Raw genomic sequence first — 21,750 nt, forward strand, 5'->3', positions numbered from 1 at the left:
CCAAAGGCACAAAGGGTGGATTGGTGCTGAGGTTGCTGGAATGGTGGAATTTAGTGGGAGCCGAGACGAATATGATTGCATGACATGTTTGAGTCAGACCTTTTGCAGCAGGCCCCCAAAGGGTGGTAACAACCCATTGGAAGAGGTAATTCATTTTTTTTCGTTCTTTCCACAACACCGAGAGGGAAAATTGTACACTGGCTGTACCGTAATAGATGGAAAAGGCATAGTAGAGGCTGAACCCATTGGACGTCTCACTCAGCAACAGCAGTCTCATTAATAGTACTGCGAACTGAGAGAAAAACAGCCAATATTCATGCCGACTCCAAGTATGTTTGTTGGGGTAATACAGAAGATCTTAGGCCCTATGGCGCCTCAGATGATTTGTTTCAGTAGCTGGCACTCCAGTGGCGCAAGCGTTGTAAGTTTAAAAGATTTCTGACAGTCACACAGCTGCCGGACAGAGTGGCTGTTATCAAGTGTAAAGGCCACATCTTCGATGAGGATTCAGTGTCACTTGATAATGAACATGCTGGCAAGGCAGCTGGGTGAGCCATGCGCTCTGCGGATAATGTTTGTGTCCCCCCCTGTAAATGTCAGTATATTCACATAGAAATACAAGATTTGTGTCCCCTGCAGGAGAAGCAGTCTGGAAGCCGAAGGGATGTGGACAGGAATAGAAAGATGGACAAGGAAAACCAGTGACTCTGAGAACATGCCAAACTGTCAGGACAGAGATAGCCCATGGCCTGACTTGTCTTGACAGGGAAGGTATGTGGAAAAATTAGTCCGAAATTTCTGGCGTGCCCACAGACAGGTAAGACGACAGGATCATGCCTTACTTGTCTGGGGGGAAAGAAACTGCAACGGTTGTTCCCACAGAGCCATCTCCACATCCCTCCTCCAGCAGGATCCTCTGCAGGTAATACAAAATTGGCTTCGTACAGTCCACTCTAGAAGCATTTATTTATTTATTTATTTATTTATTTTTTTATATATATATATGTGTTGACGTTTGTGTGTATAGATATAGCAGCCCAGAAGCACCCTTGAGTATGCAAGTATATTTATATATATGAAAGGTTTAAGTCATGTGTGAACCTTTAGGGACTGATGGTACACCCCATAATCTCTTTTTGTAGTAGTAGAATCACTCTCAGAACTCCACCTCATTTGTCCCCATCGAAACATTGCTTGGCGGGCAGCCACAGGTTATGGTAATCCCACAAGGAGATCCTAGACCACAAATGCAAGTGATGTATCCACACCTGGAAAACTGCAGCAAAAGGACTTTGTTGACACCTGTTGTGAACTGTCATTACCATGAACCAGGAGATGTTGTTGTTGTTTCCCCTGCTTTGCCATATACAGGTTGCTTGATAGACCTTTGGAAAGGACCACCCCAGATCTTGTTGACCAGCACTACCTCAATAACAAAGTCGCAGAGAGAGAGATTCGGGTACGTTCGTCCTACTGCCAAAGGAACAGAAAACCAAAAAGTCCTTACACTCGAGGGCGAAAGAAAGAAATCGCTAAGAGGCACCATTTCGGGGGGACTGGAGAGCAGCTAAGGTCAAGCAACCTGTACAAGCTACAAAAGGGACTGTGGCACACCCCACTGGTAACAGGTTGGAAGGATCACTAACAAAATTTTTCCTTTCTCAGTTTTCTCTATTGTTGTGGGTCCTATTCTTGTCTCCCCCCCCACTATCCGTTATCTTCAAAATCAAGGATACCGCCGCCGCACTGCTGCCAGGCATTGGACGGACGATACAGAGTTCTGAGAGTGTGTTACCCATCCCAGTTTAGGTCAAGGTAAAATCTATAAACTTGACACATTACCCAGGACCGGATGTTTGATAGTGATAATACCATCATACTTAAAAGCATACCAAAAAGAGAGACAACAAAGAGTTCAAGGGTCTGTTGTCACAAACAATACCTACCAAAGGATGCCATATCTGAAAAACGTGTATATGTTGTAACCACCCCTGTTTTTATTTTTATCCCAAAACTGTACATTATCCTTCGTGACCCTGAGTAGATTGTTCGATAAATGCGGCCCATCGTTTATCCGTGATCCTGGATCGGCCAAGAGCAGATGGTTTACTCCCCTTATATGTTTAGTTCATGGATCCAAATTTCTTTGTTAGGATTATGAATTTCTGTATTGTCGTGTAAAATGTTTTGTATTGTAACAGTTTTATATTTACTGTTAAAGGGTGGACTGTGGAAGTCTAGTTATACACACGCCATTTTAGGATAGTATGGCCGCCATTTTGGTTCGCAGAGTTGCGCAAATAAAGTTTCCATACCCGAGTATGTGTGACAAAGTGGACCAGAAGAGTAGCCATACTATCACACATAAATTCATAATAACATACTTACACTAAATAAAATATAGTTAAAGGTTTAGAACGCCACACATAGCTTAGTTAGCCCTGCATACATCTGACTGTATCATGTTTAGTACCGTTCCGTTCCGTTCATTGTGCGAAGTATTCCGGTCATTGCGAATATTTCGCAATATACACGGCTCGATAGTTATGGACATAATCCATATTCCAGGGACAGTTTCTGTTGAAAGTATGTAACAAAGGAATCTAGATGAAACCGGTTCTTATCACTGCTGAAGCCGAAACCAGCAAACAAAGGACTCTTAAAGTTCACTCCCCTGGACCTAGCCAAACCAGGTGTATCATCTTACCCCCCAATCACAGCTGACCTGACATACGACCTCCGACCAATGAGAACGGCCTTTGACCTCCCCTTTCTGACCCTATAAGATAGGCGACCCAGAGCAGCCAGGGTCTCTTCGGCACATCTACCTTCCCATGACTTTTCTACCGGACTATAGTTCAGCCCTGAACGATAGTGAGCTCTGACCGGACTGCACTTCGCATATTTGATTAGACGGGTAACGGTTGCATTCACGGTATTTATTCTTATGGTATTGTTGGCTGATTGTGTCTTGTATCTGTAATTCTTTCCCCTTAGCAGGGCCTGTTTAGTATTCATTGTTAGCATATTGTATCACTTGTTAAACCTGTATCTTCTATTCCTGTAACCCCCTGTTGTCCATTAGGGACTTAAATACAACCTTTTTATGGAGTTCTTATCTCCTTACTTCTATACTGTGGTTTGTGTCTGTTATTCGCATTTTGCGATAAAGGTATATTACGGACACTGTCCATAAAGGTATATTCGCAGATTAGAGACAAATTACTGCGAAGGAATCTCTTATTAAGGTATTGGTTCTTGGTGTACAATATACAATACAAGGTACGCTACGCTGCGCTACGTTTTGTTCGCACGTAGTTAGGTATAAAGGGTACGCAGGTTGCGGACTTATTACGTAACCTGCGCTTTTCACTTATTGTCTCTCTGGTCATATATAATCACCATTAACAAGGTAAATGTATATTTACATTTATTTATTTTTCCCAAGTATAGACGCATCTGTATTTATAATAGTTATTATAGTTGTTTCTGCTTAATTTGTCTTTTCTTTAATCCACTGTATCGTCGGAATGCTGGCACACCTGTTTTAAGGGTTTAGTAATTTATTTCAGTTAATACAACCACCAAGAATACAATTTTTAACTTTAAAGTATTGTATAATTTTGAGACTGAGTAAAAATTTACTATATTTAGCAGAAAGAACTTATATCTATATAGCTGTTGTGAAACTACCAGCCCCAGCACTTTCTTCCATCTTCTGAACTAGCAGCTTTTGAAATGTGAAATACATGTACCAAAAAGAAAAAAAAACACCACTCAATTACATCCATCAGCTCAAGAGTGGAGGAGAAATGAGCGACAGAAAACACATCACATTAAGTGTAATTGTAAATGGTTCCTCAAGGCAGAGACCCTTGCACGGTCAATCTGCCTTCAATATACTGTGGAACATCCAACTGTATTTCCATGTGTCCAGTGATAGAGCATCGCAGTCAAATGATAGTCATCTTGGTTCAAAGGCACCAAGCATTCGCTCAGAGACCAGCAAATCAAAACTATTTACAATCCTTGTCTCCAAAAATATTGCACAACTGTGTCGCAATGCCAGGTATAGGCCATATTCTCCACCTGTCTACACTGTCATATAGCAACTGAGCATAAACATTGATAGCTGTGTTCCTGCTAAAAATACAACTGAAACACTTGTTAACATAAGGTAATTCATATGTCTATGAAGGGGTCTAATGGTGGATACTCACTTGTCCAATCCTCAGGAAATCAGACTGTTCATATAATCCTACTGCAGACCTGCCTGCAGATCCTAAATCCAATCCACACATGTCCACATTTTCAGCAGATCTCCAATCTGCATCTGCTGAAACATTCTGCTAAGGATCATTTTAACTGATGGGGAAGGGGGATTCAATGATAATGCGGCGGGGGGGTGGGGTGGCAAAGACTATTGATATCATCAATACGATTGGGGACTTTATTGTGTAGTTTTAAAAAAATGACCCCCCCCCCAAACCTCTGATCCTGATCTGTTATTGGCATATAGGGAGAAAAAGCAGTGTGGGGGTCCATATGCACACACAGGGGGTGTTGTAAATACCAAGAACCCCCCCACACGCCAAGCTTTCCAATTTTATATACAGCCTCCGGCAGACTGTGCTGTGGCTATGTGGCTCCCGGCAGCTGCCTCCTGTTAGAGAAACAGGCTGCCACTGGACTGTCTGACAGTAGGGGGAGCTAGCTGAAGAGCCAGCTTGTGTGTGTGCGTGTGTGTGTGTGTGTGTAGGGAAGCAGAATACCAATTATAAGGATATTGTGATTGGAGAGAAGCTATTGTCTGGGCTGGGACATTAATAGGAAGAGTATCTGTTTTTGTCGTATTCAATTTATAGTATGAAGCTTCACTATAACTTCGCAGGACACCATGTAAGCAAGGGAGAAAGGATATCGGGTCTGTAACAAATAAGAGGACATCATCGGCGAATAGGCATAATTTGTGCGAACTATTGCCAATCTACAGTACACTCCTGGGAAAGCTCCAGTCTTCCAAATATTTTCAGTAAAAGGTTCTAAACACATACTAAATATCAAGGATCATAGAGGGCAACCTTGTTGTGTTCAATTCATAATCAGGAACATATTAGACAGGAAGCTATTACTAAATACTTGTGCTTAGGGGAGCTGTAAAGAGACAACACGAGGAAAGCATTTAACCATTTAAACCAAATTTTTCCAAAACCAAAGACATTTAGAGCCAATTTAGTCTATCAAATGCCTTCTCAGCATCTAAAGAAAGCAAAAGAAGGCCAGTATCAGGATTAATAGAGTCAATAATGTCAAACACTCTACAGGAGTTGCAAGAGGCTTGCTTCCAGGGTCAAACCCAACCTGATCAGGGACAGTAGATAGTAATTTAAAGGGTGGCAATAAGTTTAGCGAAAAATGGAACATCGCCATTTAAAAGTGCGATGGGCCTGTAGTTCTGACAATATGCAGGATTTTTACCCGGTTTAGGAATGGTGATTACCCGAGCCACTAACATTTCTTGACCATAAGTTTTAATGGTAATCTTTAGATAAGGCCAGCAGCTCAGATCTAATCAGTAAATAGCCTCAGATCCCTGTTACACTGCAAGGTAGCCAGAACTATGTCAGCAGAGGTCTGCAAGCTCATAAGTCAATTACGGAGGCTCAAGATCAAATCCCTCTGGCTTCATGAATTCCATACACCAAAAGTTATTGTAATTTTCAATTTTATTTTCCAGAATATGTTATCCAGATCCATAGAGTATAGCTGTGGGTAAGTGGGTATCCCCAGTATTTGTGCTGCTTGCATTCATCTCTACACTGATCAGCTTGACAAGCAGAGTATATCTCATCACTAAATATTTCCAGGATGTTATCCAAATCTAAGAATAAAACATTTATAGGCTTGCAGTATATTTATTCTGTTCCATTCCAGAGTCACGTCTTACATGTTCTTATCATTGTGCTTCCCTTTGGACAATGCAGGGCAGGGCTGCCCAGAACACTGTATATTGATTGTTAGTCTGCACAGAACTGCAATCAGAAATTGTGGGGCCTGGGACTGACAAAATAGGCAGGGCCTCCTTCCCTTTCTCCAACACCTGGAATGGCTTGTAAAACCTGTGTCTGCAGCACTAACCACACTACTTATGCTGCTTTCAAACTGCAAAACCTGCTTAGACCAAGGGCCAAATGTAATAGGGTGAGAGTTTCAGAAAGTGAGAGATTTTGGGAGAGTTTTCCCATGTTTTTTAAAGCAGCAATCAATTACATGGCAAAATCAACCTGGTTTTGCAGTGTAATTGATTGCTGCTTTAAAAAACATGGGAAAACTCTCCCAAAATCTCTCACTTTCTGAAACTTTCACCCTATTACATTTGGCCCCAGGTATTTAAAATGTTTCTTAAAATGGGTCAGAGCAAGTAAAACCCCTTTCACACCGTACGCAAATACCGGATCCTCCAGCTGTGAAAGCAGTTGGAGGAGAACAGGACACACAGTAGCTATGAGACAGAGCAGTGGATATTTAATGAGCGGGTCTCGCTCATTAACTATGTGCATATGTAATGAGCTGGTTCCACTCATTAGATATGCACACAGCGGGACGAGCTCAGTGCTCACTGCTGCCTGAGTCCTAAATACCAGTTCAGAGCTGTTCACACTGCATAAAAAATGGCTCTGAACCGTGTAGGACAGACTGGCGCTTTCACACTGCAGCTCTAACCATTTTAAAAGGCTAAAAAATCGGCAAAAAGAGCTGCAGTGTGAAAGGGGTATTACTTCAAAGGAAATGGGCATTACTTCAAAGGAAATGTGAACTTTGTTTATGACAACTTATACTTTGCAAATATCAGTCCAGGGCCCCTTTCTGTCTGGGCCTGAGACTGGAGTCCCCGCAGTCCCCCCTTGATGGCTGCCCTGAGTCTGCCCTCGGACTCTGCTCTCAGAGGTTAGCAATTTAGCAACATCTTATTGTATCATAAGCATCAAACCCTTCGTCTTACATTATGTTCCAAAGAAAGATATCTTTAGATTGCCTAAATCTTTCTTTAAACAATGGCGAATAAAGGTATATTGGTAAATGTAAAAAGATCGTGTTTTTAAACGATAAAACTCAATAACAAACATTAATACAATCAAACATTTCGCACATTAGATTAAACACATTTATACATAAAACGCTGGGAGATTTTAAATACAGACAAAACCTGGATAAGTGAGACCAGGATAAGTTAGAAACATTTATTACTGGACTAAATTTAAAGCCCTGCCATTTTTGTACCAAAAACCTATTTAAGTGAAACTGTCAAAACCTCTGTAACCTCTGTTTCAGGAATAATCACCTCTATAAATGACACAATTGCTCTTAGGACTGTTAAGTGCAATTAGTGCAGTTTTTTAATCTCTATAAATGGGATGACCGATTTTAAAACCTCTATAACTGGGATGTACAGGTTTTAAAAAATACTCCATGGGGGTATTCAGTCCTGGGTCACGACTGTCAGTCTGTTCCGACAGCTGTGACCATGGCCTATTTTCATTCTGCACGACCGCAAATCGCCAGGCGAGATTCAATGTCCCGCCTGCCAATCGGTGAAAAGTCCACGGAAACGGCGGTGGTGTCATGATCCATCCGTGATCGCAAAAATTCAAAGCTGTTCTCCGCAAAACGGGCCCGACAGCTTTTAACGTCAGCCCTGTTCTGTCGATCTGCCTCTTCAATGCTGTCGGGAAAGACAGTACTAAATAGGCACCTGCCGCTATTTCCCCCATTGAAATAGCAGTGGGTATTGAATATCCCCCTATGTGTGATTAATGATGTCAGCATGGGCATTGGAAACTGAGTATATACATACAGTACATTTTTTTATTTAGCATTAAGACATCTCTACAAGTTAAACTACCACTGGTGGCTCCAGAGGAGTAGCTGCAGCACAGTTCACAATTCAAACAGAGAAGCCACACACACTGCAAGGGAGTCAGTTTAGAATGGCAGTTGGTGTGAGTCCTCTATTTGAATTTTGTACTGTGCTGCAGCCCCACTGCTGGAGACACCACTTGAGACTACTGTAGTACTGTTTGAATTTGCTTAAGTAAGAACCTCTGTAAGTGAGACAAACACATTTTGAACCTGGATAAGTGATTAACCAGATAAGTGAGATACCCTTTTTTGAGACCAACCAATCAACTCCAATTTAAAAAAAAAATATATATCAGCCTGTTACATGACAATTAGGGATGCCAATCCCAAGGCATTTTTTCAATCCTGTTTGGGATTCAGGATTGAAAAAATGCTCAATCCCAGGATTACCGGGATTGACCTCTCTAATAATAATTTTTTTAAAAGACCCCGCCCCCAAACTGCCTGCCCAGCACATGTTATTGTAAATGCCTACTAAGCCCGCCCCGCACCCGGACAATCCTCCCATCCCCTGTAAGTGTCTGTAAGCAGTCACTTACATTGGTGGTGACAGGCAGGAGTCCTCCTCCTGTGGATGGGCAGCTAGGGGTGGCACAGTGGGCACGTGGCCGGGCATCCATGTTCGGGATTGAGACAGTGATCTGTGATGACAGGCATGGTGGCGGCCGAGCTGCGCAGACGTGATGTCACAGGTCACGCTGCACAGCCTGGGCACTGCCATGCCTGTCAGCACAGATCACTGTCCCAAACAGCGGCACCACCGGGTGGTCAGTAGCAGTCAGCCGGGCAGCATCTGAGCCATATTCTAGTGAATTTTACATGGGGTACTAATCCCGGAATCCCAGGATTGGGATCTTCAATCCAAGGATTCAAATCCCGACGATTTTAGGCCCAAATCCCGGGATCCTGACGATCCCGGGATTGGCCTCCCTAATAACAATTAGGAGCTGATTGGCTGGAACTTTATCACTCTCTACTTTATCATATTTCAATCTTAGTACAACTGGCCTTATGTGAGAACATGCCATCCCTTGGGATGCCACTGAACCATGTTTCAATGTAATATTCAATAAAAAAAATGTACATACTATAGTAAATTTATTCGCTATATTAAAATTCAAACTGTGCATTACATAAGGCAAAAACAAATATTTTTTTCTGTAAAGTGTCATTGTGACAAACTAGAAGCTTGTGCATGTGCACTGCACTTTCTCCCAGACTTTGGGTCTAATTCAGCATGGATTGCTAATTAGAAAATCCAGAGAAACTGTGGTAGCACAAGAAGTTGTGCAAAAAAGATGTTATGCTGTATGAGTGCACACTATAAAGAGACTTTTGGTTTTATGTTTACTGTATTGTAATTTTATTGTAATTATTACAATACAGTAAACATAAAACCAAACGTCTCTTTATAGTGTGCACTCATACAGCGTAACATCTTTTTTGCACAACTTCTTGTGCTACCACAGTTTCTCTGTATACTCTAGTTACCCTGTGTGGCACCCCCGCGAGTGATATAAAAATAGCGGGCAACACGGGTCCAAATAACACTAGTGACCCATTTAGAGTGTGCAGACAATCTCCCTACCCGTCCTCTCCCCACTTATTTAATTAGAGAATCCACAAGTCTATCAATTATCGAACAAGTGCGCATATGTACTATACGTATTGCGCATGAGTGAGGGGAATTAGCGACTGAAAATGCATTTCATGTCTAGTATCCGTGTGTCTCCGAAACACTGCCATCTGTTGGCAGAGAGTGAAATTACATCTCTTTCTCTCTCACACATGCACAAACACAGAGGCAATCACAAGGTTGCAGACTAGCTTTCGAAGCATTAGCTTCGAACGGACGTACTAGTACAGTAGTTCATAACCGCATTGGAGTTGCAGTTTGAGGAATCTGGGGGTTGAAACCTGTTATTTTCTGGTTGTATTTGCAAAAAGCAGGCATGCCCAGGCATTTATGACTGCCCGCAGACAGCAGGTCCCTCAGAGGTGGGGGTGGGGCAGGGCAGTTAGGGTCCTCCTATCACTCACGTGGGCACAATATTTATTCACTGAAGACAAAGGGACAGTGGGTATACCAGCAGCTTACAGATTGCTAAGCATGCTCTCACAGTGATGAAAATGGAGCCGCCATTCCCGATTATAGAATTCCTGAAGAGCCTCACCCCTTTTGTCAAGACAACACACCCTTTCATGCGCATATGGCTCCAGTCCTGACACACACTATTAATACATAAAAAGATTCATAATGAGGTAGAGAGTTAACAAATTCTAAATACAACAAGGTATAGTATTTTATAAAAAATTATTTTATTTAACCTTCAAGCTCGTGACGTAAGATAATTAATTGGCAAACCACTGGTAATCATCACATCTCAGGCTTTTTTTCTGAAACAGTTTGAAACTTTCTGGATGCAGCACGTAGTGTCAGGGATGCCATCTGCTCACCTATACTAGACTTCATACACACAATTATCAGCTGGATCGCTCACTGCCCATCTAAAAGTAAAGGGTCAGTCACTCTGTCCTTGATCATGTCAACCCAATCTTTCTTCAGACAGGCAGAGTGCTATCCACCGACATCTTGCTTCCAGCAGCAACATGCAGCAGCAAGGCAAAGTGGAAGCTACTTATAAAGCATATTCCGCACAGTTTCAGCAGTTACCATGACTGCTTTTTATGGCCTTTTCAATTTATTTCTGCCTTCTGACTAGCTAAGAGCTAGTACTTTCACCCACTGCCAGTAATGCATCCTGTATCTAGCATTATATTGCTTTATCAATTCTTGTTTAAAAGCCTCTTCTCTTTTAATTGTAACATTGGATTTTATGTCTTTCCACAGATGCATCTATTATTCAGCATGTGAAAGTCTTGGAAGTTCCATAAAGCACTCGGTCTTCCAGTAGCATGAACTCTAGGACATCCTAACAGCAATTACACTGCACCAACTAATAGAATATTTGGACTTTTTTTAAGATCATATTTTAAGAGGTTGGAAGTTTGTGTTATTTGTGAAGCAATCGGTGTAGTGCTGCGTTTAGTCAATAAATACATTAAACTGTTTGTGACCTTTCCTGGTAATGTATACATATAACACACACCTTAAATATTGATCCTATACTAAGGTATTTTAAAGATATAGTAAAACAGCAATAATATCTGCCCACATATTGTAAATGTTTATCAACATGCAGTAAAGTATCTAGCTAAAACATACAGGTACAGATTTTCTGTCTGGTCTATCTGGTGGGAACAAAAACCTGGAAATGTATGGGAGCATATGATAATCAAACATTTCCACCCAAATGCAGGAAAACAGAAAAATATATGCTTTGATAAATTTGTTATATCAGAATGATTTAAACAATTTGTCTGACTGATCCCTGTCTGTTTTCAAGTGTTTGGTAACAATTTTTTGATTGTCATATGCAGCGGCGTAACTTTTGGGCGCCCCCCCACCGTTAAAGGGAGGGCGCCCAGTCACTCACCCGCCCCTCCGCCCGCCACCCGCCGACCGCCGCACCAACCCCCGCAGTCTTACCTAGGTTCAGTACGTGCTGGTCCCGGCTCCCTTCTTCTGCTATGAGGACCACCACAAAATGTCCGCCCCCATACAGCAGACAGTTTCAGAGAACTGTGTGCTATATGGGGGCGGCCATTTTGTGGTGGTCCTCAGCAGAAGAAGGGAGCCGGGACCAGCGCATACTGAACACAGGTAAAGACTGGTGATGGGGGGTTTGCGGGGGTTGGTGCGGCGGGCGGCGGTCGGCGGGGTGTAACGTAACTATAGCACTGCAGCCCCTGGCGCCCGCACATGCATAGCGCCCCCCCGCGGTCGCGGGGGCTGCGGTGCTATAGTTACGCCACTGGTCATATGCTCCCATATATTTCCAGGATTTTGTTCACACCAGATAGATCAGACAGAAAATCTGTACGTGTGTACGCACCTATACATCTGTAAAAATAAGATTGTAGAAACAAAAAGGCTATCTTCCAAAGCCAAAATATTTGAGACCAGAAGTGTAGAGCACAGTGAGGGTTTATTTATTAACTTGGGAGTGCTTTTGAAAATGGTATGTTGCTATGGGCAACCAAGCAGATTCTAATATCTTCTAGAAGGTGCTAAATGAATAAGTAGATTCTGATTGGTTGCCCATAGCAACATCCCAGCTTCAATAGAACTCCTACTGTATCTTAGTAATTAAAACCCAGTGTGTGTGTGTGTGTGTGCATTGATCCAAAGTTGTGAGGTATGGACTATGCACCATGTTCTTTCTTTGGGGCTTATGTAGAGTTGGCTGTAATTGTATACACATACAAAGCAAACCAGAAACTGTTACAAGATACATATAGGCTGATCAATGTAGCATATGTACTTAGCCAGGATACCTCATATACACTTCTATTCATGCTTTTAACCATTTCAACTGAAATGCACATTCATTATTAGGCATTATTTAAATGTCTTTAGCCATGAAACAAGCAATAAAAATAGGAAACAAATAAAACACCAGCCAATCACAAGTAGAGGGCTAGTGCTGATTGCATCATAATCATTACACTGACCAGCACTCATTTTATTGTCAATCGGTTCTGCAGTAACTTTGTGGTGATGATTCTTAATAAGACATCGTTTTTGCAAAATTCTAATTTTTGAGATACACAAATGAGATTCAAAAAAACATAATAGATAACATAAACCACTTATCTACAAACTAAATATAAGTTACCAAAGTTCTGCTAAAGATTGCAAAAATTGTCAGCATGAGGTAAATAAATGAATAAAATTGTAAACATGCCTTATGAAATATCAATTTAAAATTACACATGAATGTAAAAAGAGTCTCTTATGTGTACAATTGAGAAATCAAGCAGATAAAAATAAATCTGTGGAAAACATTCCAAATGGCAGAATGAAAATTAGTAATCCATGCCCTAATGAAATCCTGGAGGAATCCTGATGATAAAGGTTTAAGGCTCATTTGATTATTTAATCTGATTAAATTCCCTATTCATTGAATATATCTGTAATCTTATGAACTAGAGCCAATTTAAAAAAATAAAAATTCATTTTTTAATTCAGCAACTTCAAAATACCCAAAATTTGTTAAACTATCCATGGCAACTAAAACAAAATCAATACATTTGCTCTAGGCTTTGCTTGGTGAAGAACCACAACCCTTATCATCAGAGATGACCATACCAGGTATGGTAAGATCAGGAAAAAAGTGTCTCTTTCCCTGCACAGTAGTTACACCATGCATGTCTAACTATTTATTTTTTAAGCAGGTATTTTACTCTGTAACACAACTGGCAAAGCTGAAAATGTATCGGTATAATACTTGTAGCTGATGGGTTGGGAGGAGTTTAGGGTACAACAGTTTTGCTCCAAGTCACTCCAAACTTATCTGACACTGACAGTTATGAGTATGAGTCACGTGACAATTTACTAAACCATTTCAAAAAGTAATATACAGCTTTAAGAGGTTCATAGTCAATGAGAGGGCAGCCGTGTTATATTTATTTTTTTAATTCTGCCGCTACCCCCGCTGCCCACCAGTGCTCATTCACAGCGCTACACTACTCTGCTGCCTGCCGCGCATCCTCTTCCAGCACCCGATGTGGCATTGCAGATTTATTTATTAACAGTTTCTTATACAGTGCATACAGATTCCGCAGCGCTTTACACAGACATTCTAGGGTTAATTTATGTTGGGAGCCAATCAGTCTACCAGTATATTTTCAGATTGTGGGAGGAAACCGGAGTACACGGAGGAAACCCACGCAAGTATGTAGAGAATATACAAACTCCGCACAGTTAGGGCCATGGTGGGAATCGAACCCATGACCTCAGTGCTGTGAGGCAGTAATGCTAACCATTACACCATCCGTACAGATGGGATATTACTGCAAATGGAAGTGTACTATCATAGAAACATAGAATTTGATGGCAGATAAGAACCACTTGGCCCATCTAGTTTGCCCCTTTTTTAAACGTGTTACCTCAAACCATATGTGATCCTTATTTTTTTGTAAGGATATCAATTTGCCTATCCCAAGCATGTTTATATTGTACTACTGTATTTGCCTCAGATAAATCTCATACTTAGCATTCTTATTTGCAACTGGATGGAGTGAAAGCTGCCTTGACAAATAAAGTAACAGACCAAGAGTAAGGAGAAAAGGGAAGAACTTGAGTTCTGGTACAGAAACAGAGATATGTGATGTAGGTAGATTGAGCCAATGTAAAAAATATAAATATATTACATCTGTGGAGGTGCACCTAGGGGTAAATTTACTAAGATGGGAGTTCTATTGAAGATGGGGTGTTACCCATAGCAACCAATTGGACATATATTTAGCATCTTTAAAAAGATAAGACATATAACGTGATTGGTTGCTATGGGCAACATCCCATCTTCAATAGAACTCCCATCTAATGCTGCTTTCACATCGCAAAATGAAAGTTTGCAGTGGGACTTTGAAATGGTTCAGTCCCGGCGCAAACATGCATTTTGGGATGTTCACATCCCCAGAGCGAACCGGCAATAATGCTGGTTCGCTGATGTCATCCGGGGGCCCGGCGGGGAGTCGGCGCGTCATCAGGGCTGGGGGAGGAGGCAGCACTTAGAGCTGCCTCCTCCATAGTGTGAATGGGAAATGGGTCGCTCGAACCGTTTAACCCGTTCACACCACCAAGCAACACAGCAACGAACCGATAAGAACTCTGCTTTCTTACCAGTTCTTATTGCTGTGTTGCTACCCGTTTAAGGGACACAGTAACCCCCTTTAACATCGCACTAATTGTACCCGGTAATTAGCTGCGATGTGAAAGGGATATTAGTAAATTTACCCCCTCGAGAGTAAAATAACTATAAAGCCCCCCATACACGGTCCGTTAATCGGATGCGTTGTGTGCTTAAACAGCACACATCGGATCGGATCGCATCCCTAGTGCATGCAGTGTGCATGCACTGCGATCCGATCCGATGTATAGCTAGTACAAAAAGTATGTGCAGCACATACTTTTTGTACCGTACTATGTGATGCGCGGGAGCGCGCATCGCATAGTACAGAACGGAGCCCTACACAACGGACCGTGTATGGGCTCCTTAAGGGAGATTTACTTCTTTTTTTTCTCTGTTAAATGCAAATTAAAGCTCAGCTTCAGATACTGGGGCTGATTTTTAATTGGGGCAAAGCAGCAAGTAACTTTGCACCTGTACAAACCATGCTTCAATGCAAACAGTGCTGATTTATGTATTTATGTATGTACAGTATGTATCTATTTATTTATGCATGGTAAATGCAATACCGGCTCTTCTCCATGTAGCCAAACTATCTGAGAAGTGTTATTTTTACTCAGATGACTGCTGTTCATGCAAGTGATCTGATGCTGCTTCTTTGAACACAGCAGCAGATCCCACAAACAGTAGGAGTTGCCTATTTACCCAAGACGTCTCCTTCTGGTTTGGCATATTTGCTGTATGAACTGCCTCTATCTCTGAATCAAACACATAGTAAGCAATCAATAGCTACAGTAGATACATGGTTAAGAAGTTGCTGAACATCTTAAGGAGAAACTGTGATACTTTAACGGAACATAATATTATGAAAAGAAAAATGAACTAAAAGAAAAGATGGGAAAAAAAAGAACAATGTAATAACTTTGTTTTCCTTTTGTATAGTAAGACAGATAGATACTGTAGATAGATAGATAGATAGATATATAGATAGATAGATAGATACTGTAGATAGAAAAGTTATGACATCCACTAAACCAGGCTTGTCCATCCCGCGGCCCGCGGGCCGCATGCGGCCCAGGTCGGCTAGTAATGCGGCCCAGTGCAATTTTTTATTTTTAAGAAATTCTAAAGTAGAAATGTCAAACTCGCGGCCTGAGAAAATCTGAAAAGAGAAAAAAAAATCTGCTGGGAACGGGATTCAATGGCTGTTGTGGGGCATGATGTTTCCTCTGATGCCCGGTCCCAGCAGTCCTTTGCGGAGGGGCGCGGGTGCACAGGTGACATCACCACGCACCCGCGCACTGGCGTACGGCGCTTACACAACGTCAGGCACCAAAAGGAGTCGGTGGAGGCTGGCACTCTATGTGCAGTCGGCGGCCATAGGGAGGGAAGGAAGCATATCTGGCAGCATAAGGATGGCGCTGGGTCCTGCTGCAGTGCTGAAGGTGGAGGGGCATTCCCTCAAAAATAGTAAGACTCAATACAGGTCGGGTGGGGTGGCGTGGTTGGGAGGGGTGAAGAAGAGAAACTGTGGGGGCATATGTGTTTTCTGGCACTGTGGGGGCATATGTGTTATCTGGCTCTGTGGCGGCATATCTGTTATATGGCACTGTGGGGGCATGTATGTCATATGGCACTGTGGGGGCATATGTGTTATGTGGCACTGTGGGGCAAATGTGTTATATGGCAATGTACAGGCATATGTGTTATATGGCACTGTGGGGGCATATGTGTTATATGGCACTGTGGGGGCATGTGTGTTATCTGGCACCCTGTGTCAGAATGTGAATTTTTACTCATTCCCTGTGCCAGAATGTGATTTTTGGCTTATTCTCTGTGTCAGAATGTGAGAAACAATGTCAAACATCTCACTAACGTCATCGCCAAGTAAGTTTAAACTATGTTTTCTATGTTTTTTTTGGATGATCAGGTATCGTTACTGTTATTTTATTTTATGTGCGGCCCAAACCAAATTTTCATCTTCTAATATGGCCAGGGAAGGTGAAAGGTTGGACACCCCTGCACTAAACAGTCACTGGCTACAAATGTATGGATTATACAACACCACTTGCTAGACAAGACACTACTGGTAACAACTGTGATGTCTCCCATTTGTAAGAACCATAATGTTAATTAGTAGTGAAACTGGGCCAAATTAAGGAAAGTTTCTAAAGATTCTAAGACAATTGTAATACCAATACTTTTTACCCTGTACTGTCCCTTAAGTGATATTCAGTATGAAATAAGGTGTGAGGGTTTTCTAAAGTTAAAAATGAAAAAAGAGACAGATCTGCAAGTATCACAGGGGTTTTTTCCCATTAAACTACATATTAATTAAGGATAAATCCCAGCAGAAGACAGACAAAATACATCACAAAGGAAAATTAGACACAACTGGTGATTGCTCTCTGCAATTATCTCTGCTAAATGTCCAAGGTGAACTCTTCTAATCAAAACATTACCTGCCAAGAAATGTTCTTCTCATCAGTAATCATTTGCTAATTACTGTATCACGCATCCCTAACCCCCTTCAGCTCTCCCTCAGATTGTAGATACTGCAACTTTTATGTACTACCCAGACAGACCACGCACAGTGCATATAGTATGGATGATAGACCTGCTCTGGCATTCACACTTACATTTTGGCAAGTGTATTCTTGATTAGCCCTCCTGGCTGGTTGACATTTCTTTCATTCGCAGCCCAATTCAGCCTATGCCAGCCTCTATGTGTCATGCCAACGGAAGAAGCTCTATAATTACCAGGACATGAACAAATAATAGCAATGGTTCACACGCATCCTTTCTGTACGTTAGCTAAATACTATATCTAGAGTACATAGTAACTGCACTAAGCACCAGTTGTCAGTGTCACAGTAGTAACTGATGTCACACAGGTGTAGTGAGTGACAGACTGTATGCTTGTAGGCTGCTCACAGGATATACACAGTCTCTCTTCCTAGCTCATGCTATTGCTAACACTGGGGTGCATTGTTACAGACAGCAATGCATTGAAAACACTATTTTGTAGTTTCACATTGTGCCTGTAATGACTTTAATATGGCATAGAACATAAAGCCACTGCACATTATGCTGTTCAGGAGGCATCTTCCAGGTTTATTCAGAGCTGCTCCTGCACATCCCAGCTGTGCTTCTAAATAAAGCGCCTGAGTGATGAGAGGAGCTGTCCTGTGGAACAAAGCATACAGTAGGTCACCGGTGTGGGTGATACCTGGAGCGTCACAGGGGGTCTATAGAAGCATGGAATGGGGGTGATATAATACAGAGTAGATCCTCTGTATGGTACATATGACAGATGCAGTAGTAACACTATTTATCTATACATATACAGGAATCTCCATCAATGCAGTCATTTCATCTACACACAAAGATACACCTAGGCATGCTTTGTACCTAAATGAAACCATGTTGGATTTCTTTTGCATCACAGCCAGCAGAAAAATGTGTGTTTCCTATAAAGATATATAATTAGGTGGGAAATAGCTGCTCCCACCTAACGGGTCACCTTCTCCCATATCTTACCCACAGCTGGGCATAAGGGAAGATACAAAGTCCTAAATGAGCATCTTCCTGCCTCCAGCAATGCTATGATTTATCACACGCTGGGAGACAGAAGCTGCTCCATGTACTGCATACTGGCTGCTGGATTTACTTTATTCATCTCAGCCAGAGACGTACAGTACTGTATAGTGCCTTTAAGGCTAACCTTGACACTCCAGATGTTGTTGAACTACACATCCCAGCATACTCTGCTACAGTTTTGCTATTTGGCCATGCAAAAACTGATGCAGGGCATGCTGGGATGTGTAGTTCAACAACATCTGGAGTGTCAAGGTTCGGTAACGACTGATCCTGTTTTCCAGTCCACATTAGGTATCAGTAACCCATACGTGGCCAGCTACAATGACAAGTACTGAGAGATGACAGGTATGGTGCTGGCTAATTAGGAAAGAACCGTGTGCCCTTTAAACACCTGGAAGACTGCGTTTGGTTAAACAAGGTTGTGATCTGAGAATGACAGCTCCGTGAGCTTAAAATTTGATTCAGTCTATTGGTAACGTGTGGACAGATTCATTCATTGCCAATCATCAGATTTGTGTCACCTCAGGGGACAGCATGTGTCCCCGACAGGTGCATTTCTCTAACCAGGATGCTACCCCTTATAGGGTGCTGCAGGTTATATGTGAGCACCAGACTAGACAGGAGTTTGTATTATTGCCCAGATTCTGTAGGTGTCCTGATATTTAATCCTTATCAGTGACATTAAAGCAGCAACAATCCCGTGTGAGGGCAGGGGGCTGGGGGACACGTATTACACTGGGAGATTGCTCACATTTCTTCCAGGGATTAAACTTTATCAGAGGAGCAGCAGCGTAAAGGCCAAGCACTATCTCATCTGTCTGACATGGTCTGAGGTTCCCCTTTATTCATTGTGTGCACTACTAAACCCATTCCAATGGTCATTTTGGTACAGTCATTATTATGTGTATGAGTAGAATACTTTATTTACAAATATGCAAGTAACATAGGATAAACTGCGACCTTTAGCTTAGTCTGGAAACATACAGTACAAAATAAAATAAACACAGGAATGATACATGGAAAGCCTGCTGATACATAGGGCACACAGGATTGTTCACATGCCCACATGCCCACGAGTTAAGGCTATCATGTGAAAGATGATATCATTATGATTTCAGACATTAGGGGAAGTGTTCCACCTACAGACGACTTGAACAGCTGACAGTTTATAGGGGAGAGAAGAGAGAGAGAGAGAGAGAGAGAGAGAGAGAGAGAGAGAGAGAGAGAGAGAGAGAGAGAGAGAGAGAGAGAGAGAGAGAGAGAGAGACTGTATGATTCCCAAAGTAACAAGCTTTCCAGGTAAATATACAGTTGGAGCAGAGGTTCTGCCCCCAGCAGTGTATAACAATGTTAATCTTCCTCTTTCTTTCAACAATGATAAAGAGACTAATTTTTAGATTTAATTAATGCTCAAGATCATTTTAGAAATGGGATAATGAGGCTCTGATCACATTACCATCAAAATGTAAATGAGCAATGCAACAGAGAGGAGGCAGCTCCATGTACACTGTCCGCGCTGCAATTAGCCGGCTGTGGTATGAGTCCCATCAGGGAGACACTGGAGAGAGCCTAAAGCGCTGCTCAGCGCTCTGCTCAGTGCTCTGCCAATGGGCCACCAGCGCTCCTCAGTGTGTCCTCCCAAATCTTATTATACTACTCCAAAAATGTATTATGTACACAACACCCTACACAGGAGCAATCGAAGATTACAGGAGTGGAAGGGCTCTTCCATTGCTTATTGTTTAAATACAGTACACCAAATATTCCAGTATATTATAGTACACACAATCTGTATAGAAACAGAGGGCATATGGCTGGAGAGGTACTACAGAGATATTGATATCAATGAACAAAATTGTATTTATCAGCACTGGAATATGACATTGCATTAGTTATTGCCAACACAAACTCTCAAAGTCCAAAATATCTTCTTATGTATACAACATACTGTTATTTTGTTATCCAGCCACATTCATAAACACTGCAAAGGTTACATCCGATCACTGTAGCAACAAAGTAGAAAACACATCACAACTTTGCGTGCCACTGCAGACAGCCTTATTAGAATGGGCAGAGAGCAATGGACCCACTCACCTGTGAAACTTCATACAGCAGTTTGTAGTGTTCCTCTCTCTTCTGGAAAGTGCACAGATTGCAACCCATTGTAATTGACACGGACTGTGAAAAGTTTCTAATTCCCTTTTATCTGGATTAGGAAAGCTCTGCCAGGGAATCACCCTCCCGCCTTGGTTACTGCTGTTCATCAGTCACTGCAGCATATACACACAGACACACCACTGGTAGCTGCACGCGTGGACCAAGGTATTGCAGCACGCTCCTCTTGCCTTCCTCTAAATGGATCTTACATTCACATATTCACACACACGCTGTCAGGAGGACTCAGGCAACTCCCCCAATGCCTGCATCACTGCACATGACTACACAGATCCCTGCTCATGAATATTAACACCAGATCATGGATTATTTATGACAGCCCATGTTAATAGGTAGGAGTGTCATAGCTGCTGCTGGAAACAGATGAATATTCACTAATTAAGCAAATACAGTGTAGTTAAACAAAATGCACTTGTGTCAATGTGGGCAACGTTTAACACCAGCATCCTACAGAATATTATACAAAGTGGAATGTATCTATGTTGCTGTAGATAATAGTGTAGGGTTATTAATATGGATAGTTTAAATGTCCCAGGATAAACAGGTAAATAATACAGTAGTATGGTAAAGAGCATGTTTTTTAAAATTAAAACAACTCATTCATTTGCTTACCTTATATGGTGTATCAGTATTGCAGTATTCCTTTCTGGTTTGTGGGAACATACATCTAAATAGGCTTGGAAAAGGAGATGGATAGATTGCGCTCACCTGTGGTGTAATACAGTAATAAAGTAAAATGAGAATGTGTGGAGATTTGTAGATAGGAGTGAGTAAGTAAGTAAATAAAGATGCAGAAGACTGTAATGTAAAAATGCAAAGGGAATTTATTAAAGTTAAAGTTGATATTATGTGGAGAAATGTACGGAGTCCTGATGTCTGCAGGAATAGGCCAGCGGGGTATCACTCCACAGGCCTTGTCCGAAGTATAAGTTTGACCTATGTAGGTACCTTTAATCCATAGGTCCCTTATAGGAACCTATGTGCCTTAGTGGGTGACCGCAGCGGTCTGTAAGGGCAAAGGGGATGTTGGAATGCACTTAGCAAAAGTTCAGTGTGCAGATGAGCCCCGTGGAGCTCAATAATGAATAGATAAAAGTCACGTAAGGAATGTGCTCTGACAAGTGTCCATGGGGTGTAACGCCGGCGTGGAGGGCAGTGAGCGGCGTCCCGCTGTGCGCTCTTACCAGATCGTCGTTGGAGGTATCTGTCGCCTTGCTGTGGATGGTAATCTGTTGGGCGCGGGTGAGTACACAGCCGTGCAGGTGCACCCGGCTCCACGGTCGCAGTCTGGCGTTGCTTC

The 21,750-nt window shown here is 42.0% G+C and overlaps 1 protein-coding gene across 2 annotated transcripts in view; it reads right to left on the reverse strand.

The window, feature by feature from the left end:
• Positions 1-20,648, reverse strand: part of PDZRN4 (PDZ domain containing ring finger 4) — a 153,300-nt gene extending 132,652 nt beyond the window's left edge. Inside the window, exon 1 of one of the 2 annotated variants that reach the window (XM_083182698.1) lies at positions 20,370-20,648. In XM_083182698.1, coding sequence (XP_083038824.1) covers positions 20,370-20,438 — 69 coding nt within the window. In that variant the 5' untranslated portion in view covers positions 20,439-20,648. The remainder of the gene's footprint in view (positions 1-20,369) is intronic. The other variant, XM_083182699.1, reaches the window with a different exon arrangement.
• Between the last annotated feature and the right edge of the window lie 1,102 nt (positions 20,649-21,750).

The sequence above is a fragment of the Crinia signifera genome, chromosome 4, assembly GCF_055691185.1.
Source record: "Crinia signifera chromosome 4, ASM5569118v1, whole genome shotgun sequence".
Lineage (NCBI taxonomy): Eukaryota > Metazoa > Chordata > Amphibia > Anura > Myobatrachidae > Crinia > Crinia signifera.